The 27,998-nt window shown below is 39.7% G+C and overlaps 1 protein-coding gene across 4 annotated transcripts; it reads left to right on the top strand.

Annotated features, from left to right (window-relative positions):
• mgat1a (alpha-1,3-mannosyl-glycoprotein 2-beta-N-acetylglucosaminyltransferase a) lies at positions 1 to 27,893 on the top strand. 4 transcript variants are annotated; one of them, XM_057834205.1, is made up of 5 exons: positions 1 to 632; positions 4,678 to 5,003; positions 11,465 to 11,503; positions 20,761 to 21,401; positions 26,230 to 27,893. In XM_057834205.1, the coding sequence occupies exons 4-5, from the start codon at positions 20,805 to 20,807 to the stop codon at positions 26,926 to 26,928; spliced, it is 1,296 nt and encodes a 431-aa protein (XP_057690188.1). In that variant the 5' UTR covers positions 1 to 632; positions 4,678 to 5,003; positions 11,465 to 11,503; positions 20,761 to 20,804; the 3' UTR covers positions 26,929 to 27,893. The 4 variants fall into 4 exon arrangements, with proteins under 4 accessions (XP_057690188.1, XP_057690189.1, XP_057690187.1 ...); XM_057834206.1 differs by lacking the exon at positions 11,465 to 11,503; XM_057834204.1 differs by lacking the exons at positions 1 to 632; positions 4,678 to 5,003 and adding an exon at positions 7,719 to 8,186.
• Positions 27,894 to 27,998: the final 105 nt, after the last annotated feature.

Raw genomic sequence — 27,998 nt, forward strand, 5'->3', positions numbered from 1 at the left:
TATAACCGCCATCGGGGGGCAGCGGTTGATCAAGTCCGCCGCCCGTGTGGACGTCGACGACCGCCATGGCTTCGACTCCCTCCGCCTCGGCCCTCACTTCCGTGCTTCGGTGTCGCGGGACTGTGTGGACCAGAAATCCACCCAGCAAGCGAAGCGCCCCCTCGGCGTACAGTCCCGCGCTGGCCGGACCTCGGCGCGACTCGCCCGGCCGCGGAGAAAGATTGTTGTCGGCATTCGGACTGGCCGTGCGGTACGACTCGGCGCCCTGCGAGAACAGCGGGGTGCAGCGTTTGAGGGATCCGCCGAAAGGCGTCCCGGAATGGGACGCTCACCCAGCGGCGCCCCGTGGTCTGGAAGCGAGCACCGGGCGGCCTGGTCATACCGCGGACGGTGTAGTCGTTACTCGGCTACTAAGACCGTGTCAAATCAACGTGTTTATCCGAGACGTGTGTGAGCACCCGGGTGGGGTTTCGGGAGTATGTCGTGAGTGTGGGGAAGTTACGCCGTCTTTCGTGGAGGCCAGATGGGCTACTTTGAGAAGCACCTGCCGCTCTCTCCAACTTCTGTTCACCCACATTGTGCTGCGGAGGCTGGCCTTGCTCTGCGGTTGCGCCAGGGGGCGCCATCGCAAGGTGACACAACCCAATAACGATTATGAAATACAGTATCTATATATAGATAATCTCGATGTAAAGAGAGACACAGAGAGATTTGTTTTAGAGAATAATACAACACATCGTGCAACATTACATATGTAAAAAATCTAATTTACCATGGCATATAAAAAAAAAAAATCAGCAAAAAATACACATGTATTAGAAAACTATCTAAAACACTAAAAATTATAAAACATTTTCATCAAACTTATAAAATATTATTTTAAGTAATACTAGAGTAACAGCAGAAAAAATATAAATAAAGTTTTATGCTCAATCAGAAAAGTTACCAAGCAAAAAAATACACATATTTGAAAGCTATTTTAAACAAATGGTCAAATATTCATTCATTCATTCATTTTCCATGCCGCTTTTTAAAATAATAAAATATTGCACAAATATTGGTGTAAGTAAATTAGTGATTCGCCATAAATATTTGAAAAAAGTACAAAACAGACGTTTTATGCCCAATTTTTGCAGAAACATTCAAACATAATCTTAAATGGGAAAAAATATATAATATAATTAGGGCTGTCAAACGATTAAAATTTTTAATTGAGTTAATCACAGCTTAAAAATTAATTAATCGTAATTAATCGCAATTCAAACCATCTATAAAATATGCCATATTTTTCTGTAAATTATTGTTGGAATGGAAAGATAAGACGGATATATACATTCAACATACTGTACATAAGTACTGTATTTGTTTATTATAACAATAAATCAACAAAATGGCATTAACATTAACATTCTGTTAAAGCGATCCATGGATAGAAAGACTTGTAGTTCTTAAAAGATAAATGTTCGTATAAGTTATAGAAATTTTATATTAAAACCCCTCTTAATGCTTTGATTTTAATAAAATTTGTAAAATTTTCAATCAAAAAATAAACTAGTAGCTCGCCATTTTTGATGTCAATAATTACACAATTCTCATGGTGCTGAACCAATAAAATCAGTCGCACCCAAGCGCCAGCAGAGGGCGCCAAAACTCCAAAAAACACAAGCAACAAGTGCATATGACCTTGAGCGGTCATTTTAATCTGTTTGAGCGGGGCATGTGCGTCAATTGCGTCAAATATTTTAACGTGATTAATTAAAAAAATTAATTACCGCCCTTTAACGCGATAATTTTGAAAGCCCTAAAGTAACTGAAGAAATAATTAGCACAGAACATGAATTTTGCCTGTAGCGCCACAATGCATGCCGGGAGGCATGTTGGACGACAACAGTGTTGACAGCAGGTGGCAGCAGAGGTTGAGTGTCTCCCCCAAGGGAGCAGTGATGGCCAAATGAACCTTCTTGAAGAAATGAAGCTTTGCAGGCAATTGGTTCAGAGCTTCATGGTGTTTCATCTGGTCTTATAAAAATACACTCAACGTACATTTTTGAACATTTAATAGTGAAAAATAAAATTTAATAAAATCAATAAATTCTAATAATTCAAATTACCATTTGACTGAAAAAACTAAAATTACAAAGGAACAAAAACAGTAGTGTCATTGGACAAAAGGACAATTTTTTATTTTTGCTATTTTGCTCTGAGGAACTTGGTATGCCAACTTATATTATGCTAACAGTGCTCGCTGGTTTACTGATGTAACACTGCGAAACAAAGCGGGACGATTATTGGCAATGTCCGGCACGTCTTGGCCCAAAAAAAAAAAGAGAAAATTAAGCGGCTTATCAATGTGAGTGGGGTCTAATGTTTTTAAGTGACATTTGATGTGGCTTCCTGCTTTCAGTTACAAACATTTTTAGACACAGACTGGTCTTTTTTCGTCTCCCACTGTATTAAAAGTCAGAGCAAAAAGCCAAACGCTACATATGCGGAGTCATATTTCCTCATCTTAGCTCTTCATATCTCCAGTGCTCTTTGCTGTATGCTCGTTTTGTTCAAAAATACTGCGGACACTCTTAAAATGAGAGCGCCATTGCCACCCACTGAGTGGATGTGCAGTTCCACGAGGTCACATGCATCTCCCCTGGCATCTCTCTGCACCCCCCTGGGTGGGCCGCCCCACTATTTGAAAAGTACTGCTTTAAAGGTTGCAGTGTTATTATAATATTATGTTGATAATATTTAAATATTTAAACTATTAAATTAATACACAAATATTAGTGTAAGTAAATTTGTGATTTACCATAAATATTAGAAAAAAGTACAAAACAGAAGTTCTATGCCCAATTTTTGCAGAAATGGGAAATATATACAGTGGGGCAAATAAGTATTTAGTCATCCACTAATTGTGCATGTTCTCCCACTTGAAAATATTAGAGAAGCCAGCAATTGTCAACATGGGTAAACCTCAACCATGAGAGACAGAATGTGGAAAAAAACCCAGAAAATCGCATTGTTTGATTTTTAAAGAATTTATTTGCAAATCATGGTGGAAAATAAGTATTTGGTCAATACCCAAAAGTTCATCCCAATACTTTGTTATGTACCCTTTGTTGGCAATAACGGAAGCCAAAGGTTTTCTGTAATTCTTCACAAGCTTTTCACACACTGTTGCTGGTATTTTGGTCCATTCCTCCATGCAGATCTCCTCGAGAGCAACTCCCTATACAGATTTTCTATGGGGTTGAGATCTGGAGACTGGCTAGGCCACTCCAGGACCTTGAAATGCTTCTTACGAAGCCACTCCTTTGTTGCCCTGGCTGTGTGTTTGGAATCATTGTCATGCTGAAAGACCCAGTCACGTCTCATCTTCAATGCCCTTGCTGATGGAAGGAGATTTTCACTCAAAATCTCTCGATACTTGGCCCCATTCATTCTTTCCTTTACACAGATCAGTCTTCCTGGTCCCTTTGCAGAAAAACAGCCCCAAAACATGATGTTTCCACCCCCATGCTTCACAGTGGGTATGGTGTTCTTCGGATGCAATTCAGTATTCTTTCTCCTCCAAACACGAGAACCTGTGTTTCTACCAAAACGTTCTATTTTGGTTTCATCTGACCATAACACATTCTGATAACACACTCTTCCTGGTCCCTTTGCAGAAAAACAGCCCCAAAACATGATGTTTCCACCCCCATACTTCACAGTGGGTATGGTGTTCTTCGGATGCAATTCAGTATTCTTTCTCCTCCAAAGACGAGAACCTGTGTTTCTACCAAAAAGTTCTATTTTGGTTTCATCTGACCATAACACATTCTCCCAGTCCTCTTCTGGATCATCCAAATGCTCTCTAGTGAACCGCAGATGGGCCTGGATGTGTACTGGCTTCAGCAGGGGGACACGTCTGGTAGTGCAGAATTTGAGTCCCTGGCGGAGCATTGTGTTACTGATAGTAGCCTTTGTTACTGTGGTCCCAGCTCTCTGTAGGTCATTCACGAGGTCCCCCCATTTGGTTCTGGGATTTTTACTCACTGTTCTTGTTATCATTTTGACGCCACGGGGTGAGATCTTGCATGGAGCCCCAGATCGAGGGAGATTATCAGTGGTGTTGTATGTCTTCCATTTTCTAATAATTGCTCCCACGGTTGATTTCTTTACACCAAGTGTTTTACCTCTTGCAGATTCAGTCTTCCCAGCCTGGTTCAGGTGTACAATTTTGTCTCTGGTGTCCTTCGACAGCTCTTTGGTCTTGGTCATAGTGGAGTTTGGAGTGTGGCTGACTGTGGTTGTGGACAGGTGTCTTTTATACCGATAATGAGTTAAAACAGGTGCCATTAATACAGGTAACGAGTGGAGCCTCGTTAGACCTCGGTAGAAGAAGTTGGACCTCTTTGACAGCCAGAAATCTTGCTTGTCTGTAGGTGACCAAATACTTATTTTCCACTCTAATTTGGAAATACATTCTTTAAAAATTTAACAATTTGATTTTCTGTTTTTTTTTTCCACATTCTGTCTCTCATGGTTGAGGTTTACCCATGTTGACAATTACAGGCCTCCAATCTTTTCAAGTAGGAGAACTTGCACAATTGGTGGTTGACTAAATACTTATTTGCCCCACTGTATTTGACATTGCTATATTCAAATTGAATGAGCTCTTCTTTTGTTCTTTTCTGCCAGATCAAGAGAGAAGATTCCGGACACAAGCGCCGCCAAAACGGACCCGATTGACGGTCCAAGGCCCTGACGTGGACCCACTGTGACTCTGTCTTATTTATTGACTTTTGCATGTGTGTGTTGAATTTGCCAGTAAACCATGTCAACATTTAGTCATGCCATTTTGCTTATCTTGTGTTCACGGGTTTCATGCGTGGTGCCGGTGCTGTTTCCTACACTTGCACCCCGTTCGTGTATTTTGCATAGTTTGGACTTCAACCTATTGAGCCAAAAGCTTCGTGAACACTTTTTCGTCAGGGAATGCGGAGAACTAATACACTCAAAAACAGGTACCCCCAAAAAATAACAGAAAATGTCTTTGTTGTTGAACTGAAATGATTATTATGTGTGTGTGTGGTAAAGTGCCTTAAATCTCTTAATCTGATGCTTTATAATCATTTTGTACAATCGTGCCTCAGAGAACTAAAGTGGGCTAACACCATGTTTTTTCATTTTGAAGGAGGGTTTTTAGCCTGTTGACTTAAATGGCAATAATTACTAGATACTTTTAAACAAAACAGGATTTGTGTTATTTACACTGATTTTGGCACTTTGTCAAATATACTGTTATGAGTTTGGACTTGGACCATATAGTTTGCACTTTAACTGAGGAACAGTACTTGGATCCCTGTCATATGGGTTGCAAATGGAAAAAAAATAAACCCGCATCCGATAAAATGAAATTGAGTGTAATAGTGGTGCATGTTAGAGTTTGCACAGTGTTGTGCTCTGCAGTTTCAAAAGCTGGACTCTGATCATTATTGCCGAGGTTGCCTGACAAAAAATAAGTCAACTGGGGTTAGAAGAGTGGTGTAAATCCCAACATGATTCACACTATTAAAATTCATGAAAGTGTTAAGTAATGAGCACTAACATTCCAAATATCTGTTGCCTTACAGATAAGAAATGAACATTTTAGTGCAATAGTGGGCTAACTCCTTGTTTTGTCAAACATATATTTTGTGTGTCAAAAAAGGCTGTAGGATGCTGAGCATTGATCAATCTATTCGCCAGTTCTCCCAGTCGAAATACATTGGATGTCTATCAACGTCAGTGGCACTGAATGAGTTAAGTTGTGATCGGGGTGTCACTATAAAGTTTACAGTGTTATTACCATTTTTCGTTGGTGTTAGGTTTCTAAATATTATTTTAAAAACATTCAAAAAAATGTTCATCAGTCATTTAATGGTATTACCTGAATACCATGATAATTGAATTGTATTTATTATAATTAACATTCATTTGTAAATATACAGTGGGGCAAATAAGTATTTAGTCAACCACCAATTGTGCAAGTTCTCCTACTTGAAAAGATTAGAGAGGCCTCTAATTGTCAACTTGGTTAACCTCAACCATGAGAGACAGAATAAGGAGAAAAAAACAGAAAATCACATTGTTTGATTTTAAAAGAATTTATTTCAAATTAGAGTGGAAAATAAGTATTTGGTCACCTACAAACAAGATTTCTGGCTGTCAAAGAGGTCTAACTTCTTGTAACGAGGTCTAACGAGGCTCCACTCGTTACCTGTGTTAATGGCACCTGTTTTAACTCATTATCGGTATAAAAGACACCTGTCCACAACTTCAGTCAACCACACTCCAAAATCCACTATGGCCAAGACCAAAGAGCTGTCGAAGGACACCAGAGACAAAATTGTTGACCCGCACCAGGCTGGGAAGACTGAATCTGCAATAGGTAAAACGCTTGGTGTAAAGAAATCAACTGTGGGAGCAATTATTAGAAAATGGAAGACATACAAGACCACTGATAATCGCCCTTGATCTGGGGCTCCATGCAAGATCTCACCCCGTGGCGTCAAAATGATAACAAGAACAGAGAGCAAAATTGCCAGAACCACACGGGGGGACCTAGTGAATGACCTACAGAGAGCTGGGACCACAGTAACAAATGCTACTATCAGTAACACAATGCGCCGCCAGGGACTTAAATCCTGCACTGCCAGACATGTCCCCCTGCTGAAGAAAGTACACGTCCAGGCCCATCTGCGGTTCGCTAGAGAGCATTTGGATGATCCAGAAGAGGACTGGGAGAATGTGTTATAGTCAGATGAAACCAAAATACAACTTTTTGGTCGAAACACAGGTTCTCGTGTTTGGAGGAGAAAGAATACTGAATTGCATCCGAAGAACACCATACCCACTGTGAAGCATGGGGGTGGAATCATCATGCTTTGGGGGCTGTTTTTCTGCAAAGGGAGCAGGACGACTGATCGGTGTAAAGGAAAGAATGAATGGGGCGATGTATCGAGAAATTTTGAGTGAAAATCTCCTTCCATCAGCAAGGGCATTGAAGATGAGACGTGGCTGGGTCTTTCAGCATGACAATGATCCCAAACACACAGCCAGGGCAACAAAGGAGTGGCTTCGTAAGAAGCATTTCAAGATCCTGGAGTGGCCTAGCTAGTCTCCAGATCTCAACCCCATAGAAAATCTGTGGAGGGAGTTGAAAGTTCTTGTTGCCCAGCGACAGCCCCAAAACATCACTGCTCTAGAGGAGATCTGCATGGAGGAATGGGCCAAAATACCAGCAACAGTGTGAAAAGCTTGTGAAGAATTACAGAAAACGTTTGGCCTCAGTTATTGCCAACAAAGGGTACATAACAAAGTATTGAGGAACTTTTGGTATTGACCAAATAATTATTTTCCACCATGATTTGCAAATACATTCTTTAAAAATCAAACAATGTGATTTTCTTTCCCCCCCCCCACATTCTGTCTCTCATGGTTGAGGTTTACCCATGTTGACAATTACAGGTGTCTTTAATATTTTCAAGTGGGAGAACTTGCACAATTAGTGGTTGACTAAATACTTATTTGCCCCACTGTAATAGAATATCTGTTTAGAAGATTAATCTAGCAACAATATTATGACTCATGTATTCAGTTTGATTTCTTCCCATGATTACGTTTTAAAATAGTTTTATTCATAACATGCAAAAAAACCCCAAACATTTTATTTGATGTTAGATAATTATTTTAATCATTACTGCTAACATATATTAGTTAATATGATAACAATACTGTATTAATTATGTTTATTTTCAAATAAATAGATCGGGTTTATTAAAATCCCATTTTTTGTAATGCTATAGTTTTATTGTAAATAGTTTGATCTGGCACTGAAAATCCACATTTTAAATTCGTTGATATTTTTTTTGGCAAATTTTTCGAACTATTTTTCAAAGCGGAAGTATTGTGTAAAGTCTGAAGGTGAGAAGGAAGGCGGAAGATGGAACCTGAGGACTACTTTCCAAGCAGGAAGTAGGAACTTCAAGAAGTCGTGTCCAACTTTTATTTATTTTTTTTACAAACCTCGAATATTTCACGGTTTTAAAAGTTGCTAAAGTCGTTCTTAGACATTTCACGACGTCTCCACTCGCCGTCTGTCCACGAAGAAGAGGCGAAGTGGATAAAATGGCAAAAAAAAAGGAAGAGAATGGAACAGTTTCCGGGTAAGCGCTTATTTGTACACGCGAAACTTTCGGTCTTCTGTGTGTGTCACATGTCCAAATATTCGCGCAGGTTCAAACAACTCCGCCTTTTAAGATGATATACTGTAGTGTCGAAACGATTAGTTCGTTTGATTTATGGCAGCTGCAGGGGAGCTGTTGAGTCAACTTGACAGGAGCTCGTCTGAGTGACGTCACGAAGGTGATAGTGTATGTCAGTGCTTCTCAATTATTTTCTGTTACGCCCCCCCAAGGAAGACGTAAATGTTTCGCGCCCCCCCCAAACTCTGCCGCCACTGTAAATAGTATCATTTGTCTATAATATTACTATTATAAGTACGCCTCTGCCTCACATTGTATCCTTTTTTTCTATTAGAGAAAATAACAGATCAATTTATAAAGTATAACTTTATTAACATTGTTTTGTTTGTAACAGAAAAGACTTAACGCGCATCAATTTGCCTGAATTAAAAAAAAAAAAAAAAAAAAGTCACATCCAAACTGTAAAAATACACTCAAGGTACATTTTTGACCATTTGATACTGAAAAATAAAATCAGTAAATAATAATAAATTCAAATTGATTAGAAACATTAACTCATGGGGGCAATATGCCCAAAAAATTGACCGATAAATCAAAACTGAATGGGGGGGGGGTGTCTTTGGACAGAAGGACAGTTTTTACTTTCGCTGCTCACAGTATCACCTCCAGTTTGCAATGGTGTGGGGTTATTTTGCACTGAGCATGCTAACAGTGCTCACTGGTTTACTGATATAACACTGACAAAGCGGGACGATTGTTGGCAATATTCGGCACGTTTTCGCTGAAAAATAACCAAGCGGCTTATGAGATTGGGGTCTAATGTCTTTAAGTAGCGTCTTAATTGATTTGGCTTCCGGCTGTCCACTATAATAATTTTTAGACACAGTAAACAGTGTTCTTTCCTCATCTACCACTGTATTAAATTTTAAAGCCAAAAGGCAAACGGCCCGAAAAAAGTGCATTCTCGGCGGCCGAGGGAGAACCGTAGGTGAGGGCGGTCTTCGTGACAATCCCAAGCCGAAAATCGCACTTCTCGGGCGGACACGTGAGAACCGGAGAAGACAGTGGGGTCGCTGCGTGAGCCCGGCCGGAAAACGGCTTTCGAAAACGGCGCACAGCTCTCCAGCTCTTCATGAGTCTCTTCCGTGTGCTCTTGCTTACTTCAGAAATACTGCGCGCACTTTGAAAATGAAAGCGCCACTGCCACCCACGGAGTGGATGTGCAAGTACACTTTATTCTAGTACAGCAAAAAAATAAAAATAAAAAAGCATGTTCCCCGAGGTCACACGCGCCACCCCTGGCATCGCTCTGCGCCCCCCTTGGGGGCGCGCCCCACTATTTGAGAAGTACTGGTGTAAGTTGACAACAACACCACCAACAACAACAAAAAAGGCCTAATCGATTCATTCGGAATTATTTAACAAATAACATATCTATCTTAGTTTTGTCTGTGTATGTCTCAATATGGTTGTATTGTAACTGATATATTTATAATTTTTTTGTGTCATGTGAACTGATTGAATACAAAATACATAAACTACAAACCAATTAAAAAAAAAAGTGATTCACGTCATCACTCGAGATTAATATCTCAAACTGCAAAATGGCCCCCAAGGAGTGCCATTTGTTTGTGCTACAATAGCGTACCGCACTAATGTTACTGTTTCGTAAACCGGAAGGGGGTCAACATAGAAGCGCACTCGCATACAACCTATGCTAGTATTGCTTGTTTTATGCTGCTAATCTTTCAACAAAAGAACATGCCGAGTAAACACTGCTGCTATGGAACTTGTAGAAACAATTAGACATTACGACTTATGAAGGATGTTTTCTTCATCTTCTTTAGGTAAAAAATGCGAACAATGGATCAACTTGTGCGGATGTTGAAAAGATGAGTTTAATGCCAGCAAGGTGAAGCCATTCACCTTTATATGTAGTAAAAATTTTGTTTCGGGCCATGGTCCTACAGATGACAATCCTGATCCATTGCCTGCCGCAGCCTGCCCCGAGGAGGAAAACTATTTTTGATATTTTTACTTATTTTTTAGCGTGACGTTGTGCCGTGCTGCTTCTGTCTGACAATGAATGACCTGAAAAAAAAATATATATATCACAACAGGAATGGAGTCCTATTTTTCTAAAATACGGATATTTAAATAAATTACCCATGTTTGGCCTGGGTCTTTTTGGAGTAAGCCTGTTCATGCCTACAGGTAGGCTCTAGACTTAACAGCTTTACATTTTCTGTTGTAAAGAGACAACCTTAATAAGGGGGGGGTGTAAATAAATTAATAGAATTAAGATTTGTTATGGATGAAAAAATTAAAAGTGTTCGTTGGCTGTCACTGAGTAGCATTTGTGATCGCTACACAAAAATAGCATTATAAATTACCCCCAAGAACGGTCAGAGACGTAAGACAACCAAAGGATATAATATAATATATAAGAAAGACAGGGCATATGGTGGTAAAGGATAGCTTGTTCAAACAGGAGAATGTCATCATCAGTGTCGTAAGGCAATGCACACAAGAAAAAGGTTTCGATAAAAAGGCTACCTCTGGATCAGGTCGTCTGTTTTTCAGCCCTCGACAGTCCAGCCATCTCTTTATTTGAACATTTATATTTTCTTCCACATCTTTACCAGTGAATTTGGCCCAGCGACATCATTTTCGGACAGAATTGGTAGGTTTAGCTCAGTGAACATCTCGTTCGTACACTATTTACATGCATCTAGCATGAGGGAAAAACTCAAGTTTGACCCCCCTAGCAACAGTTGCTAATGTCATGAATATTAATGAGCAATGGTGACGTGTTACGTGCGGTACGCTATTGCCCTAGTTGTTGGGACACCCCTCTGTTATTGAGAGACGGAGTCGATGCGATTGACCTCATCACTCGAAATTAATACAAAAATTTCCACAGCACAGACGTCGCACAAACAATTGACACCAATTTTAATCAAAATGGGGGCTGGTTGACCTCAGATTGACCTATAAAAGGCTTGTTAATATCTCAAAAACGAAAGCAGCACAAACAATTTTTTTTTTTTTTCAGCACAAACGATCACAAACCTAGCACAAACGAATGACATAATCTTTCAATTTGCATCTGATGGGTGGCCAACTTCATGGAGGTTCTGTTTTCCTTTTGAAGAAATGGAAGACTTATGAGAAGTAGATATAAATAATGATTTAAAAAAAAAAATTAGTACAACATATTCATTGTGTTTTGCTTGCAGGTGATGCGGGATTTGTTCGAGATCAGTTGAAAATTGAAGGTAGGGATGCTGTACCTTGTCTTGCACACTTGAAGTCATTGCCTGCCATTGACTTCATAGACGTCCAATCCATTTGGAGTGGCAGGGATGGCAGCAGTCAATAGGAAATAGATAACTGTAATCTCATCTAATGATGACTTAGAAAGATACAAAATATGAAAACGTGTGTGTGAAACATTTTATTTCAAAACAGAAATTATGACTAGCCAGAATTTTTTTCTTGTAAAGAGATGACTACTTTATTTCTCTAACCCCTTGCAAGGCTTTCATTTAAATACTACAAAATTAAGTGGGGGGGGGGACAAAAAAATCAACTGTAGCGTTTTGTTGTGGGCCATAATGTGTGCTTCTGTTTTGATATAATTTATTGTTATGAATTTGGTTTTAATTAAAATTTTATTGATTTAAAAAAATGTTTTTATTCATTAAAAAATACAAATAGTCCCGGTTAAAGAACGAGTTCTGTTCCTGAGCTGGCGATGTAACCTGGATTTCCGCGTAAGAAGTCGGAATCAACCCTTTAAAGGGTATGAAAACGCAAAGGGGGTGTGAGACATTAATAGAACCGTTATGTGCCAAGATAACAAATATTGATAAAGTTAGCAAAAAAATCAATCACATTCATGAGCAATTATCGAAAATAGATCGAAAATGACGAACATCTCCGAAAGTGTTCCGGAAACAGCCGAATGGGGCGGAGACGTCATAACAAGGAAAGAAAAGGTCGAGGCAGGTGCCATCGTTGTTTATCGACGAGAGAGTTGCGTTCGTGTTTTATCAAAAAATCGCTAAAATGGTTCAAACCTGTCATGCTATGTGGTTTACAAATAGCCATTTGTCGCAATGTAGTACCCATGAGTTCCTGAACGCGAGAAAAAGACCTGGACTACGCAGACAATGAGTAAAGTTCGTCAGTGCTAAGAGGGCTAATTTTGCAATTTTATGGGGAAAAGGGAACCTGACGAGCCAGAAGATGTGCCTACAACCTCAAAGAAAACAAAATTTATGCTACTTCCCAATCACTAAAGACCCACGAACTGCGAAGGAGTGAATTTGTGACCCGTATGTGAATAAATCGAGTGATTCGAGCATGTCTGTGGAACAGGAATATCAGCTTGTAGAGATCGCAAATCACGGCGACTTAAACGTACATTTGAGACAACAACTCTACCGAAGTTCTGGATTAAAGTCATTTCGGAATATCCTGACATCGCTAGGAGCGCGCTGAAAACTGTGCTACAATTTCCAACATCGTATATTTGTGATGCTAGCTTCTCTCACTCTCCCATCTCGGGACCATCTCGTCTCAACGAAACAAACTCAGCCCTCCCACTGATTCAGCGGGTGAGTTGTATTTTTTCCCTGCACTTAACACAACGGGGCTAAAAACAAATGCTATTTTATATTTGCTGTATTTTTCTGCTGCACATTGCCGGTGTTCTGACAAAGTTGGCATGCGCGTAACGTTAAAAAGGACCGCGAATGCAGCGATTCCTAAGTACACACTACAAACTTTCTTTAAAGAAAGGAATATTAACTTACGTTTGCCATGTTCGTTAAGCGTTAATTTACGCCATATCTGTGTTGCACATGTATGTTTGTGATGTAAATAGTTTTTTAGCACCATTGGATAACATTGAGAGCCCAACTGAATATATAAGAGGGCTTTTTTCACCGCCACAAAAGCTTTGGGAGCAAAATTTTATAAGGGTGCAAAATTTGACAGGACACCGGTCCGTGAAAAAAAGACCCAAATCACACCGGTCCGTGGTACAAAAAAGGTTGGGGACCCCTGCTCTAATCCCATTCATATTTGTGTCGGTTGGCAGAGCGAAACCGATGATAGCATATTAAATGATAATTATTCTATACATTACTTTATTTTGCGGTCACGGTGTTTCAGCTTCACAAAAAGAAATGCAAAACAAACCATTCGGTGATTCTGTTGCCGCCGGTGTTTCATCAGTGTGATTGCTCCCCTCAATGATCCTTTCATTAGGCTGCATTGGCTTTCGTTGGGCTCAAATTGATAACCCAAAACACCAAAGAAAGGTTCATAACTCTCCTCGTCACCATTAGAAGAATGTTCGTTACGTCGGATTCATCGCTGCAAATAAAAACAAAATTGTCCGCCATCATCGCCGCCATTCAGTACTAAGCACTGAGCCGGTTGTTTCCCTATAGTGACGTTACGCACACAATATGCTAGATTTCCAGCATCTCGGGGGCGGGTCCTTTTAGCTTGACAATTGACCTAATTTCTATCATTTCTTGGTGTTGCGATGTGTGTAATTACACGAAGTGGCATGATATGATTTTCAAAAGGCATGCGTTGATGGATAAATGATGGAATATTAGCATTTCCCCAGGTGTTGTCATACCCTTTAAATATCTCAAAACACACTCTACAAAAAAATAAAAAATAAATAAAAAATCTAAAAACATGTATTTCAGCAAAGTTCCGTAATGAAGATGTCAGACGTCCGTGTGGTTTGCTGACTTTATTCAGCTGCTCATGATTTCAACTAGAGCTGGGAATCTTTGGGCACCTAACGATTCGATTACGATTACGATTCAGATGGTCCGATTCGATTCTAAAACGATTATTGATACACCCCCCCCTTTTTTTTTTTTTTTTTTTTTAAATATTTTGTACATTTGTTCCAAAATTGTTCAAAAATACTCTCAGGCTAAACCAAACTACTATTTCAGTATCAAGTTAACATATAGCAGTAAACAAATATACAAAAATAACAGTAAATAAAAAACTCCAGTCCCCATTCTGTATCAGCAGCTTTAAACTACATTCAATTAATTTAATGTTGTGAATCAACCGTTAAAGTTGTTAAAATTGCTCCCGTTAATCCATAATTTCCCTTTTTTCTACTTTCGACATGTGAAAGTTTTAAAACTATTTTAAAGATAGATTCAAGTCAATATTTTACCGATTTAGGAGTATTTTAGATAAAAAGTTAATTAGGTTTGCTTGGAAGGTTCGCTACAACAGCCTTGCAGAGAAGTGTACTGCTTTAAGATGGCGGCCGTTTACTACGTCTGCATCTAGCTTTTTGTAGATGTGCTGCAAACGCTACCGCTACCGTAGTGCATCTAGTCTTATATAAATGATATCTACCGTAACATTATGTGGATGACGTACTTTTGTAGCAGCTTCAGGTATGTTGTTGTGTTTTTTTATCTCGTGGCATGAGTTGAGCTAGAGCCGTGAGTTGAGCATTGGCATTACCCGAGGGGCCGGGTAATGAGAAGCATGATGTTTAGCTACTCTCGCTCCGTTGCTCATTGACCGCGCGGCGCGCTGAGTGTGTTGTACTTCCGCTTTACTTGGCATATTTCAATAATCGGAATTTGGATGTTTGTGAATCGTTCTCGAATCTTCCATGGCCGAATCGCGAATAATCTAAGAATCAGAAATTTTGCACACCTCTAATTTCAACGCTTGTAAAATGAAACTAAACTAAAATTGAATTAAATCATTCTCATCTTCAATTACAGCAATTCAAATTTGCGTTTACAAGTGGCTGCTGATACGGCAATAACAAACGATTAGCATGTATCAGTTAGCGTCCGCACGTCATCAGAAACAATCACACAAACTCGCCTCAAGTATTCGACCACAATTGAAAACGCACAATAAACAGTACTAAAGGGGTTATATACAGCCGTCTCCTCTGGATGTTTCACAAGCAACAAATGTGCACGCAGGCTGTCACGGGTGCTCTGTTTCTGCATGTGTGGGGTGGGCTGGCGCGTCTGGTCATACGCTTGCTTCCTGTTCTACGCTTCCTGCACCAAAATAAAAGCATGCATCACAAAACAAAAGTCGACATTAAAAAAAAACAAAAAAAAAAAACAACGTGTTATAAGTCGAGTCCGTCGTAACATGGGGACTACCTGTAATATAACGTATTGGCCCGAATATAAGATGGCCCTGATTATAAGACGACGCCCTCTTTATCAAGACTCAAGTTTGAAAAAATAATTTCTGAACACCAAATTAATTTTTGTACAGAAAATAATTACAGTACATCTGAAATCATCATCATTTTGCCTCATTCAAATCTTAATATTTGAACATTTAAATATGTAAACTAATGTGCAATCACATTCGTAAATGAATGGCTTCTGGTTTTTTAGTGTAAATATTAGAGCTGGGAATCTTTGGGCACCTAACGATTCGATTACGATTACGATTCAGATGGTCCAATTCGATTCTAAAACGATTATTGATGCACCCCCCCCCCCCCCCCCCCTTTTTTTTTTTTTTTTTTTTTTTTTAATGTTTTGTACATTAGTTCCAAAATTGTTCAAAAATACTCTCAGGATAAACCAAACTACTATTTCAGTATCAAGTTAACATATAGCAGTAAACAAATATACAAAAATAACAGTAAATAAAAAACTCCAGTCCCCATTCTGTATCAGCAGCTTTAAACTACATTCAATTAATTTAATGTTGTGAATCAACCGTTAAAGTTGTTAAAATTGCTCCCGTTAACCCATAATTTCCCTTTTGTCAACTTTCGACATGTGAAAGTTTTAAAGCTATTTTAAAGATAGATTCAAGTCAATATTTTACCGATTTAGGAGTATTTTAGATAAAAAGTTAATTAGGTTTGCTTGGAAGGTTCGCTACAACAGCCTTGCAGAGAAGTGTACTGCTTTAAGATGGCGGCCGTTTACTACGTCTGCATCTAGCTTTTTGTAGATGTGCTGCAAACGCTACCGCTACCGTAGTGCATCTAGTCTTATATAAATGATATCTACCGTAACATTATGTGGATGACGTACTTTTGTAGCAGCTTCAGGTATGTTGTTGTGTTTTTTTATCTCGTGGCATGAGTTGAGCTAGAGCCGTGAGTTGAGCATTGGCATTACCCGAGGGGCCGGGTAATGAGAAGCATGATGTTTAGCTACTCTCGCTCCGTTGCTCATTGACCGCGCGGCGCGCTGAGTGTGTTGTACTTCCGCTTTACTTGGCATATTTCAATAATCGGAATTTGGATGTTTGTGAATCGTTCTCGAATCTTCCACGGCCGAATCGCGAATAATCTAAGAATCAGAAATTTTGCACACCTCTAATTTCAACGCTTGTAAAATGAAACTAAACTAAAATTGAATTAAATCATTCTCATCTTCAATTACAGCAATTCAAATTTGCGTTTACAAGTGGCTGCTGATACGGCAATAACAAACGATTAGCATGTATCAGTTAGCGTCCGCACGTCATCAGAAACAATCACACAAACTCGCCTCAAGTATTCGACCACAATTGAAAACGCACAATAAACAGTACTAAAGGGGTTATATACAGCCGTCTCCTCTGGATGTTTCACAAGCAACAAATGTGCACGCAGGCTGTCACGGGTGCTCTGTTTCTGCATGTGTGGGGTGGGCTGGCGCGTCTGGTCATACGCTTGCTTCCTGTTCTACGCTTCCTGCACCAAAATAAAAGCATGCATCACAAAACAAAAGTCGACATAAAAAACAAAAAACAAAAACAAAAACAAAAAAAAAAACCAACGTGTTATAAGTCGAGTCCGTCGTAACATGGGGACTACCTGTAATATAACGTATTGGCCCGAATATAAGACGGCCCTGATTATAAGACGACGCCCTCTTTATCAAGACTCAAGTTTGAAAAAAATAATTTTTGAACACCAAATTAATTTTTGTACAGAAAATAATTACAGTACATCTGAAATCATCATCATTTTGCCTCATTCAAATCTTAATATTTGAACATTTAAATATGTAAACTAATGTACAATCACATTCGTAAATGAATGGCTTCTGGTTTTTTAGTGTAAATAAACAAATCTATTGTGATAAAACAACAACATTGCAATAACTGCATTAACCATCAAAGTGAAGTCTAACTGTAACTGTAGTCTTGAAACAAATCTGAATTAGGAAAAACATTGCAATAAAATAATGCAAACTGGTTAAACTTGAGAGTAGCTGAGATCTGTCATGACAGAACATCGCTTCAATGATATCTGGCACCATCTAGCGTCATGAATGGATATAATGTCTAGACCACGAATATAAGACGACCCCCACTTTTTCAGTCTTATTTCAATGCAAAATTCACCGTCTTATATTCGGGCCAATACGGTACAAACAATCGACTATGAATATAATTGTTTGTGGCAGCCCCAATATTTATATAAGGGGTGTAACGGTACACAAAAATCTCGGTTCGGTACGTACCTCGGTTGAGGTCACGGTTTGGTTCATTTTTGGTACAGTAAGAAAACAAAATGCAAAATATAAATGTGCTAGTTGTTTATTACACACTTTTGTGCTTTCAAAAATAGGAACATTAGACTATACAAAGCTAGAATTCCGCTCAAAAAGTAGCGGGTATTTCAAGATAATCCAACAACAATTTGCCTTTCAGACCCCGCGTATTGGTCAGCTTTCTTTCTGAAAGAAAAAAGAAGTCCTGTGCTAAAGAGAAAAGCAATCCCAATGACAAAGATTTTAACATGTATTTTACAAATGAAATGCCTCAATGAATCATTTTTTTTTTCTTATGAACGGTTTTCAAAAGCTTTATTGGTGGATTTTCTCAAGGTAAAGCGCCACACAGAAATTAATAAATTTAATTGTGTAAGCAGGATCTGTGTATTATTGTTATTATTATTTAATTACAGGTGTTTTAGCTCATTTCAATTTATTTTATTTAAATGGGCTATTATTTATTTTATTATGTGTTTATATTTTACAAATGTGATGTAGTATTCATTTATATTGTATATTTTATGTTGTATAACTTTAGTTCCTATGTGAATATTAGTTCCTACTTGTTTTGTTGTGGTAGGAGGGTTTTGTATTGTATTGGGACGTGTTGGTTATTATTATAGCAGAGAAGACAGCAGTAAATCAACAAAGACAAGTCAACTGTGCCCCGATCTACCACTCAAGGAATCTGATGGACTCAAAAATTGGGTTACGATTAGAGCTGGGAATCTTTGGGCACCTAACGATTCGATTACGATTACGATTCAGAGTCTCCGATTCGATTATAAAACGATTATTGATGCATCCCCCTCCTTTTTTTTTTTTTTTTTTTTTTTAGTGTTTTGTACATCAGTTCCCAAATTGTTCAAAATACTCTCAGGCTAAACCAAACTACACTTTCAGTATCAAGTTAACATATAACAGTAAACAAATATACAAAAATAACAGTAATTAAAAAACTCCAGTCCTCATTCTGTATCAGCAGCTTTAAACTACATTCAATTAATTTAATGTTGTGAATCAACCGTTAAAGTTGTTAAAATTGCTCCTGTTATTCCATAATTTCCCTTTTGTCTACTTTCGACATGTGAAAGTTTTAAAACTATTTTGAAGATAGATTCAAGTCAATATTTTACCGATTTAGGAGTATTTTAGATAAAAAGTTAATTAGGTCCGCTTGGAAGGTTCGCTACAACAGCCTTGCAGGGAAGTGTACTGCTTTAAGATGGCGGCCGTTTACTAACGGCAAATCTAGCTTTCTGTAGATGTGCTGCTAACGCTACAGAATCTATATTCTATCTAGTCCTATATAAATGATATCTACCGTAACATTATCGGGATGTACTTTGTAGCAGCTTTTCGGCAGCAGTCAGGTATGTTGTTGTGTTTTTTTATCTCGTGGCGTGAGTTGAGCTAGAGCCGTGTGTTGAGCATTGGCATTACCCGAGGGGCCGGGTAATGAGAAGCATGATGTTTAGCTACTCTCGCTCCATGCCTCATTGCGTCCCGAAGACCGAGCGGCGTACTGAGTGTGTTGTACTTCCGCTTTACTTGGCATATTTCAATAATCGGAATTTGGATGTTTGTGAATCGTTCTCGAATCTTCCACGGCCGAATCGCGAATAATCTAAGATTCGGAAATTTTGCACACCTCTAGTTACGATTGCATATTAGTTTGAAAATCGACCAGATCCACCGTATTTTTACTCCAGTGACTTCCGGTCTGCCCGATCCTAGCTACCCGTAGTAGTGTTGACGCAGGAGGGTCACGTGTCGCGTCCAATAATAAACTCTGCTGTTCTTTTCGCGTGCGTTGTATTGAGCCGCTTCTGGAGACTGTGACGCGTCTAACACACGGCCGCACTGCGACTGGTGTGCATTGGCTGATTGACTGTGTTCTCGCGGCGGCCACGTTGTCACGCCGTTGACGTTTCTGGGTTATACTGTCTTACCGTGTTGATTAGGGGTGTGACAAAATATCGAAATGGTGATATATTGTGATACTTTGTATCCCAAAATGTTATCAGTATGCTCATGCAAGAATCGAGATATCATTCTAAAAAGGTGTCAATGTCTTTAAAAAAAATAAAAAAGGAAACAACAAGTTGCTACCATAATCTTCCACCATAATAACCATAATAGTGTCTCAGTTAACTCTAAAGCTGCCTTGATGGTGCTCGACACCCAATCCATTTAGACTGGGAATGTTCATTCATTCGAAACCAGAGCATTCACAGTAATTCTGTCAGATTTTCAGGGCATTTATAGATCTCTTGCTGTTCATTTTAGGGCATTGCCAGGTCATTTCCTGTTTAGTTTGAGTCACCGCCTATTCATTTGGGTGATTCCCAGGTCTGTACAACAAAATGAACAGGAAGTGACCCATAAAATACCCCAAAATCAACAGGAAGTAACTGAAAATCAACAGGTAAATGACCTTAAATGGCCCAAAATTACCTCATTGCCTGGAATTGGCTGCTACTGACGGCCATAGACGTTCATTCTGTTTAAAGTAGGAGGGATGAACGAATGTTCATTCACTGCCACCCTCCCAATTCAAATGGGTTGGACATCTACTAGTGATAAACTCATTCCAATTCACAGCAGAAGGTTTTCCTGTGTATTAGTTGTTTTTAGAATATCCTAGAACGATTTCCTGACCAATGTATCGATAATCGTTGTATCGCCATATCGTCAGATCATCGTTATCGTGAGCTTTGTATCGCAAACCGTATCGTATCGTGAGGTACCAAGAGGTTCCCACTCCTAGTGTTGATCCTCATTATAGTAGAGAAGACGGAGTAAATATAATCTACACTAAGAAACTGTAACCCGATCGACTCGCAGCCTCGAAAAGTAAGGGTTACATTACGTCAGAAACTCGTTCGGTACGCCTCCGTTCCAAACCGAGCACCACGTACCGAAACGGTTCAATACAAATACATGTACCGTTACGCCCCTAATATATATTGCTAATTTCTATATTGTTGCAGCCTCCATTTTTGTGTGCATGTGTGTGGCTTGATCAGTCATCACCATGCGTTGCACGCGAGGTTCTGTGATGGTGTGCTGCGCCTTGCTGTTCATCACCTGGAACGCCTTGCTGGTTCTGCTCCTGCGGGTCAAGATTCCGGAGCAAGATGTGAATCAAGGGTCCCCCGAAGACGAGGACGCGTTGGGCCATGTGATGCGAGTGGCCGAGATGCTGGAGGCGGAGCTGGAGTTGCAGAACAAAATCCTGGCGCAGATCCGAAGCATGCGTCCTCGGGGAAAGAAAAAGGCGAGTCTGGCACCTTCAACGCCGCTGGACTTTGTCGTACCTGTCCTGGTGATGGCCTGTAACCGTGTGACGGTGCGGCGTTGCCTGGACAAGTTGCTCCTCCACCGGCCCTCGGCCGAGAGGTTCCCCGTCATTGTGAGCCAGGACTGTGGCCACGCCGATACGGCCGAGGTCATCCGCTCGTACGGGAGCGACGTGACTTACATGGCGCAGCCCGACCTGGCCGACATTAACGTGCCGCCAGCGCACAAGAAGTTTCAGGGCTACTACAAGATCGCCAGACACTACCGCTGGGCTCTCAAGCAAGTCTTCAGCAAGTACTCGGCTGTCATCGTCGTGGAAGATGACCTTGAGGTATGTGGCATATTATGCAAGACCAGCAGTTCCAAGAAAAATAAATCAAATTGAAATGAAGAAATAACGTAATTTTCCGAGTATAAGGTTAGGGGTGTAACGGTACACAAAAATCTCGGTTCGGTACGTACCTCGGTTTTGAGGTCACAGTTCGGTTCATTTTCGGTGCAGTAAGAAAAAAAAAGCAAAATATAAATGTGCTAGTTGTTTATTACACACCTTTGTGCTTTCAACAATAGGAACATTAGCCTATACAAAGCTAGAATTCTGCTCAAAAAGTAGCGGGTATTTAAAGATAATCCAGTAACAATTTGCCTTTCAGACCCCGCGTATTGGTCAGCTTTCTTTCTGAAAGAAGAAAAAAAGAAGTCCTGTGCTAAAGAGAAAAGCAATCCCAATGACAAAGATTTTAACATGTATTGTACAAATGAAATGCCTCAATGAATCATTTTGTTTTCTTATGAACGGTTTTCAAAAGCTTTATTGGTGGATTTTCTCAAGTTAAAGCGCCACACAGAAATTAATCAATTGTGTAAGCAGGATCTGTGTATTATTCTTATTATTTAATTACAGGTGTTTTCGCTCATTTCTATTTTATTTAAATGGGCTATTATTTATTTTATTATGTGTTTATATTTTACAAATGTGATGTTGTATTCACTTATATTGTATATTTTATGTTGTATAACTTTAGTTCCTATGTGAATATTAGTTCCTGTTGTTGTTGTGGTAGGAGGGTTTTGTATTGAACACGGGGCCGTGTTGGTTATTATTATAGCAGAGAAAACAGCAGTAAATCAACAAAGACAAGTCAACTGTGCTCCGATCTACCACTCAAGAGATCTGATGGACTCAAAAAGTGGGTCACGATTGCATATTAGTTTGAAAATCCACCGGATCCACCGTATTTTTACACGAGTGACTTCCGGTCTGCCCGATCCTAGCTACCGGTAGTAGTGTTGACGCAGGAGGGTCGCGTCTCGTGTCAAATAATAAACTATGCTGTTCTTTTCGCGTGCGTCGTGTTGAGCCGCTTCTGGGACGCGTCTAACATGCGGCCACACTGCGACTGGTGTGCATTGGCTGATTGACTTTAACGCCCGCGTTTCACTGCGTTCTTGCGGCGGCCACGTTTTCGTGCCGTTGACGTTTCTAGGTTATACTGTCCTAGCATGTTGGTCCTCATTATAGTAGAGAAGACGGAGTAAATATAATCTACACTAAGAAACTGTAACCTGATCGACTCACAGCCTCAAAAAGTAAGGGTTACATTACGTCAGAAACTCGTTCGGTACGCCTCCGTTACAAACCGAGCACCACGTACCGAAACGGATCAATACAAATACAATACTGTTACACCCTTATATAAAGTGCATCTGATTATGAGCCGGCACCCACCAAATTTGACACGAAAACTGCATTTGTTCATAGACAAGATCCACTGGCGTATAAGCCACAGCTGTCCTCACTGTATTATGCAATAGTTACACCAAAAGATATTAACCGGTAACACTTTATTTGACAGCGGCTTCGTAAAACTGTCACAAGATGATATGACCATGAGGCTTTGACCCAATTGGCTGCCTGCTTCATTGGTTCAAAAAGCTTCATTTGGCCATCACTGTTCCCTTATGGGAGACATTCAACCTCTGCTGTCAACACTGTTGTCGTCCGACATGTCTCCTGGCTTGCATTGCAGCGCTACAGATGTAAATAACAATCAAAATTCATGTTCTGTGCCCATTATTTCTTATGTTAATGTTCCAGTTGTTTCATTAATTGCTAGTTATGGTGTTTGGTAACACTTTATTTGATAGTGGTTCTATAAGAGTGTCATAACACCATTATAATTATAATATGACACTGCTGTGAGCATTAATGAATGTTTAAGACTGATGTCATTTTGTGTCATCCGGCAAATTATTTCACTTTTGAATGGATGTAAATGATCCGAGCTGGACATGAATAGAGTTAGTAACATTATTTGCCAGATGGCACTTAATGATATCTGTCATAAGCATTCATTAATGCCCATGATAGTGTCATGTCATAATTATGATGGTCTTATGGCAGTATTTTGATGCCGCTGTCAAATTAAGTGTTTTCTATTAATCCAAATAAATCAACAAATAAGCCGTACTGGACTGTAAACTGCAGGATGCAAAATGAGGGAAAAAAGTAGCGGCTTATTGTCTGAAAATTATGGTAAATGTTTAAATAAGTAAAAATGGACATAAATAATCAAAATTTAAATACCGTATTGGCCCGAATGGAAGACGGCCCTGATTATAAGACGACCCCTCTTTTTCAAGACTCAAGTTTGAAAAAAGACTTTTTGAACACCAAATTAATTTTTATACAGAAAATAATTATAGTACATCCGAAACAAATGATTATAATAATATACTTGAGAGAAAAAGCATGTTATTTTGCCTCATTCAAATCTTAATATCTGAACATTTAAATATGTAAACTAAAGTGCAACCACATTTGTAAATGAATGGCTTCTGGTTAATGAAATGTAAATAAATCAATCTATTGTGATAAAACAACAAAATTGCAATAACCGCATTAACCATCAAAGTGAAGTCTAACTGTAACTGTAGTCTTGAAACAAATCTGAATAAGGAAAAACATTGCAATAAAATAATGCAAACTGGTTAAACTTGAGAGTAGCTGAGATCTGTCATGACAGAACATCGCTTCAATGATATCTGGCGCCGTCTTGCGTCGTGAATGGGTATAATGTCTAGACCGCGAATATAAGACGACCCCTTCTTTTTCAGTCTTATTTCAATGCAAAAAAAAAACGCCTTATATTCGGGCCAATACGGTAAATCAAATTCATAATAATTACATGTTGAAAACATGAAATATTAAAGTAATACATACAAATTGAAGTAAATAAATGTTTAAATGAATGAATTACTTAAAGGTTTAATTCCGACTTAAATTCGGGTTACGTCGCCAGCGTAGGAATGGAACTCGTTCAATAATCCGGGGACTACCTGTAATGGGCTGCCAGTGATGGTGAATAGTAGTGGGAACCTCTTGGTACCTCACGATTCGATACGATTTGCGAAACAAAGCTCACGATAACGATGATCTGACGATATGGCGATACAACAATTATCGAAACATTCGTCAGGAAATCATTCTAGAATATTTGACAAACAACTAATAAACAGAAAAACAAGCTCCTGCTGTGAATTGGAATGAGTTTATCACTAGTTGACGTCCAATCCATTTGAACTTCAAACGGATTGAACGTCTATGGCCGTCAGTGGCAGCCAATGCCAGGCAATGAGGTGATTTTGGGCTACTTAAGGTCATTTACCTGTTGATTTTCAGGGACTTCCTGTTGATTTTGGGGTATTTTACAGGTCACTACCTATTTATTTTGAGTTACAGAACAGGAAGTAACCTGGGAATCACCCAAATAAATAGGCAGGGACTCAAACTCAACAGGAAATGACCTGTAAATGCCCTGAAAATCGGACAGAATGACTGTGAATGCTCCGGTTTCGAAAGAACGAACGTTTCCAGTCTAAATGGATTCGGCGTCGTGCACCGTCAATGCAGCCTTAGAGTTAACTGAGACACTATTATGGTGGAAGATTTTGGTAGCAACTTGTTGGTTCCTTTTTATTTTTTTTAGACATTGACACCTTTTTAAAACCATATCTCAATTCTTGGCAGGAGCATATGGCGGAAAACACTCAGGTGACTTGAAGTTCTGCTCTGAGACCCCCAATTTAGCCAACATTCAAAATTGTCCGACATGCATGTGTGATACATCATTGGAAAGCTTAAAATCTCAATTTTCTGGAGGAATAAACATTTTGAACAGGAGGGCATTTAAAAAAAGAAAAAAAAGTTTTTTAAACAGCAAAACCCCATCTGGAGGCGAGAGCACGGGAGAGCAGAATTACAGACGTAATGACTTTAACGAGATATTATCGAGTGCTTACCTTGTTTTGATCCAAAAACTCCACATAGCATGTATCACTGAGTGTCAAGACACAGCTGTGAATGGCCACAGCTGGATTTTTGGGGGATTTTATGGGTGAAACATGGTAATTTAACAGGGGTCCCGATGCAGAAATCGCAGACATCAAGGAGTGGTCGAGAGTTTCTTTTTCATATATTTACCCTTTTAAACTTTTTTTTCAATTTTTTTTTGTCTGGGTCGATTATTTATCATCTAAAATATCGGAGAAAATGCGACAGTAACAAAAAAAAATACAATTAAGCGATAGTTATGCGGTAGATATCCGTGACTTTTTTACAGACGCCATTTTCTTCTTTGTGACATAATTTGTTTAACTGAATAATTTTTTTAAGTTTTTTTTTTTTTTTTTTAACGAAATATGGGACATCAATTAATGATTCTAAGCTAAAAACGACAGACATTTTCAATAATAAATATAATTAATTACCTTCGTTTTACGGCTGGGTTGAAACAAAAGCGGTTGCGCGACATCTGTAAACGGGGGTTTTCAGGGTAAAACGGACAAATTAAAAATAGTTTGGGGGCTTAATGCGCCATGAATCTGCTATGGCAGCATATAGACATGTTGTTCTATCAAACACAACAGTTGTTTTGGCTTCAAATACAGCAGTTTCTTTTAAAGAGGGGTGCAAGAGCAGAAACTGCTTTTTCAGTCTTGTCTGTGTTTTCCACCATATCGATAACCTTTTGTGATACAAAGTATCACGGTATATCACCATTTCGATATTTTGTCACACCCCTAATGGTGAAAGCTCTATCGCCATTAATGACCGCATATGAATTTGACCAGTATTCTTCTCGGCTCTTCTCCTCCAGGTGGCGCCGGACTTCTTCGAGTACTTCAGCGCGACTCTGCCACTGCTCCGCTCGGACCCCAGCCTGTGGTGTGTGTCGGCGTGGAATGACAACGGGCGCGACGGCTCGGTGGACCCTGCGGGCTCAGCCCTCCTGTACCGCACTGACTTCTTTCCCGGTCTGGGCTGGATGCTTTTGCGAGAGCTTTGGGAGGAACTGGAGCCCCGTTGGCCTGCCGCATTCTGGGACGACTGGATGCGTCAGCCCGAGCAACGCCGCGACCGCCAGTGCTTGCGGCCTGAGATCTCCCGCACGCTGACGTTCGGCCGACAGGGCGTCAGCCTGGGCCAGTTCTTCGACAAGTACCTGCGCTACATCAAGCTCAACTCTGACTTTGTGCCTTTCACCCGACTGGACCTGACGTACTTGAAGCGAGACGTGTACGAGAAGAGTTTCACGGAGCAGGTTTACGCCGCCCCCGTCGTCACCTTGGAGGATGTCCAGCGGGGGTCGCTGCAGGGCGGTGGTCCCTTCCGCCTGCAGTACTCCAGTATGGCGAGCTTCCAACTGTTGGCAAAAAACCTAGGTATCATGGACGACTTGAAGTCCGGCGTGCCAAGGACCGGCTACAAGGGGGTGGTGCCGCTCTTCTTCAGGGGACGCAGAATCTACATCGCGCCGCCCCCGGGGTGGACCCACTACGATCCCACTTGGAATTGAATGCTGCCAAAATAGAAAATGTCAAAGGTTCATAGTTGGAGGTGGCACAAAATGGCGCCAAAGCAGTGCATTGGTCCAAGTGAAGTGTCCCTACTCACTTCAACATAGGGCGTCCTGACATACTTACACAGCTTGACGATAATACGGTATATTTAAGGAAAAAAATCCTACAATGAGGATTGCTTTGCTTTTCTAAATGTATCGTTTTTTTTACTCATTGGATGTCATTGACGGCGATGATTGCAATGCTACCATCATGGTACCAAGGAACTATGTTGAAATTTGTTAAGGAGCTTCCATCTTCATCTCTGCCATTAATATGTAGCAACTATGAGCAATTTAATTTTTTTTTAATCGCCGTCAATGGCACTGAAATATTTTTGGGACCAATGATGTTACATACTTTGCCTCACTCCTAATGATCTTGAATGATACACTAGTTAGGATTGGCTGCTCAAATCACTTAATGCAACTCAGGTCTTGGTCATCTTTTCATAAGATGTTGTCTTTTCTCAACTTGACTGCTGTAATTCATGTAGAGATCTATTTTTGTATGCAATACCAAAGGGTACCACTTTAAATTATTTTCAAACTGCTGCTGGGCTTATTCGTGTGTTTGGTACGAATTTGAAACCTAAGCATTAATGGTGGGGGATTGTGCTTTTGCTTGAATGGTCTGTTTCATATTACAATGTCAAATAATTTTGTTGTTCACAATGCAATGTGATAGAATGCCAACCAAAAGCATGTGTTAAGTATTTTGTGATTGAAAAGTGCACTTAACAGCACTATGGTGCTTTTCCTAGTTGGTATTAAATTTATGAGAGTTGTATATGAGACCAAAACAAAATGAACGGCAAAAAAAACAACTAATGTCCTTAAATTAGTATTAAAATGTTTGGATAGATTGAATCTATGAATGAATGAAGAATGAAATAAACTTTTTCCAGTTAACTTTCCTCCAAAGTTGCGTTTGCCCCTTACTGTCTTTAGCTCTGTATGACGTCACGTTACATATGACGGAAGTGACGTAATTCGTGCCGCGGCATCAGCGGATGTTCAGTGCCGCG

Source organism: Corythoichthys intestinalis, chromosome 4 (genome assembly GCF_030265065.1).
Source record: "Corythoichthys intestinalis isolate RoL2023-P3 chromosome 4, ASM3026506v1, whole genome shotgun sequence".
Taxonomy (NCBI): domain Eukaryota; kingdom Metazoa; phylum Chordata; class Actinopteri; order Syngnathiformes; family Syngnathidae; genus Corythoichthys; species Corythoichthys intestinalis.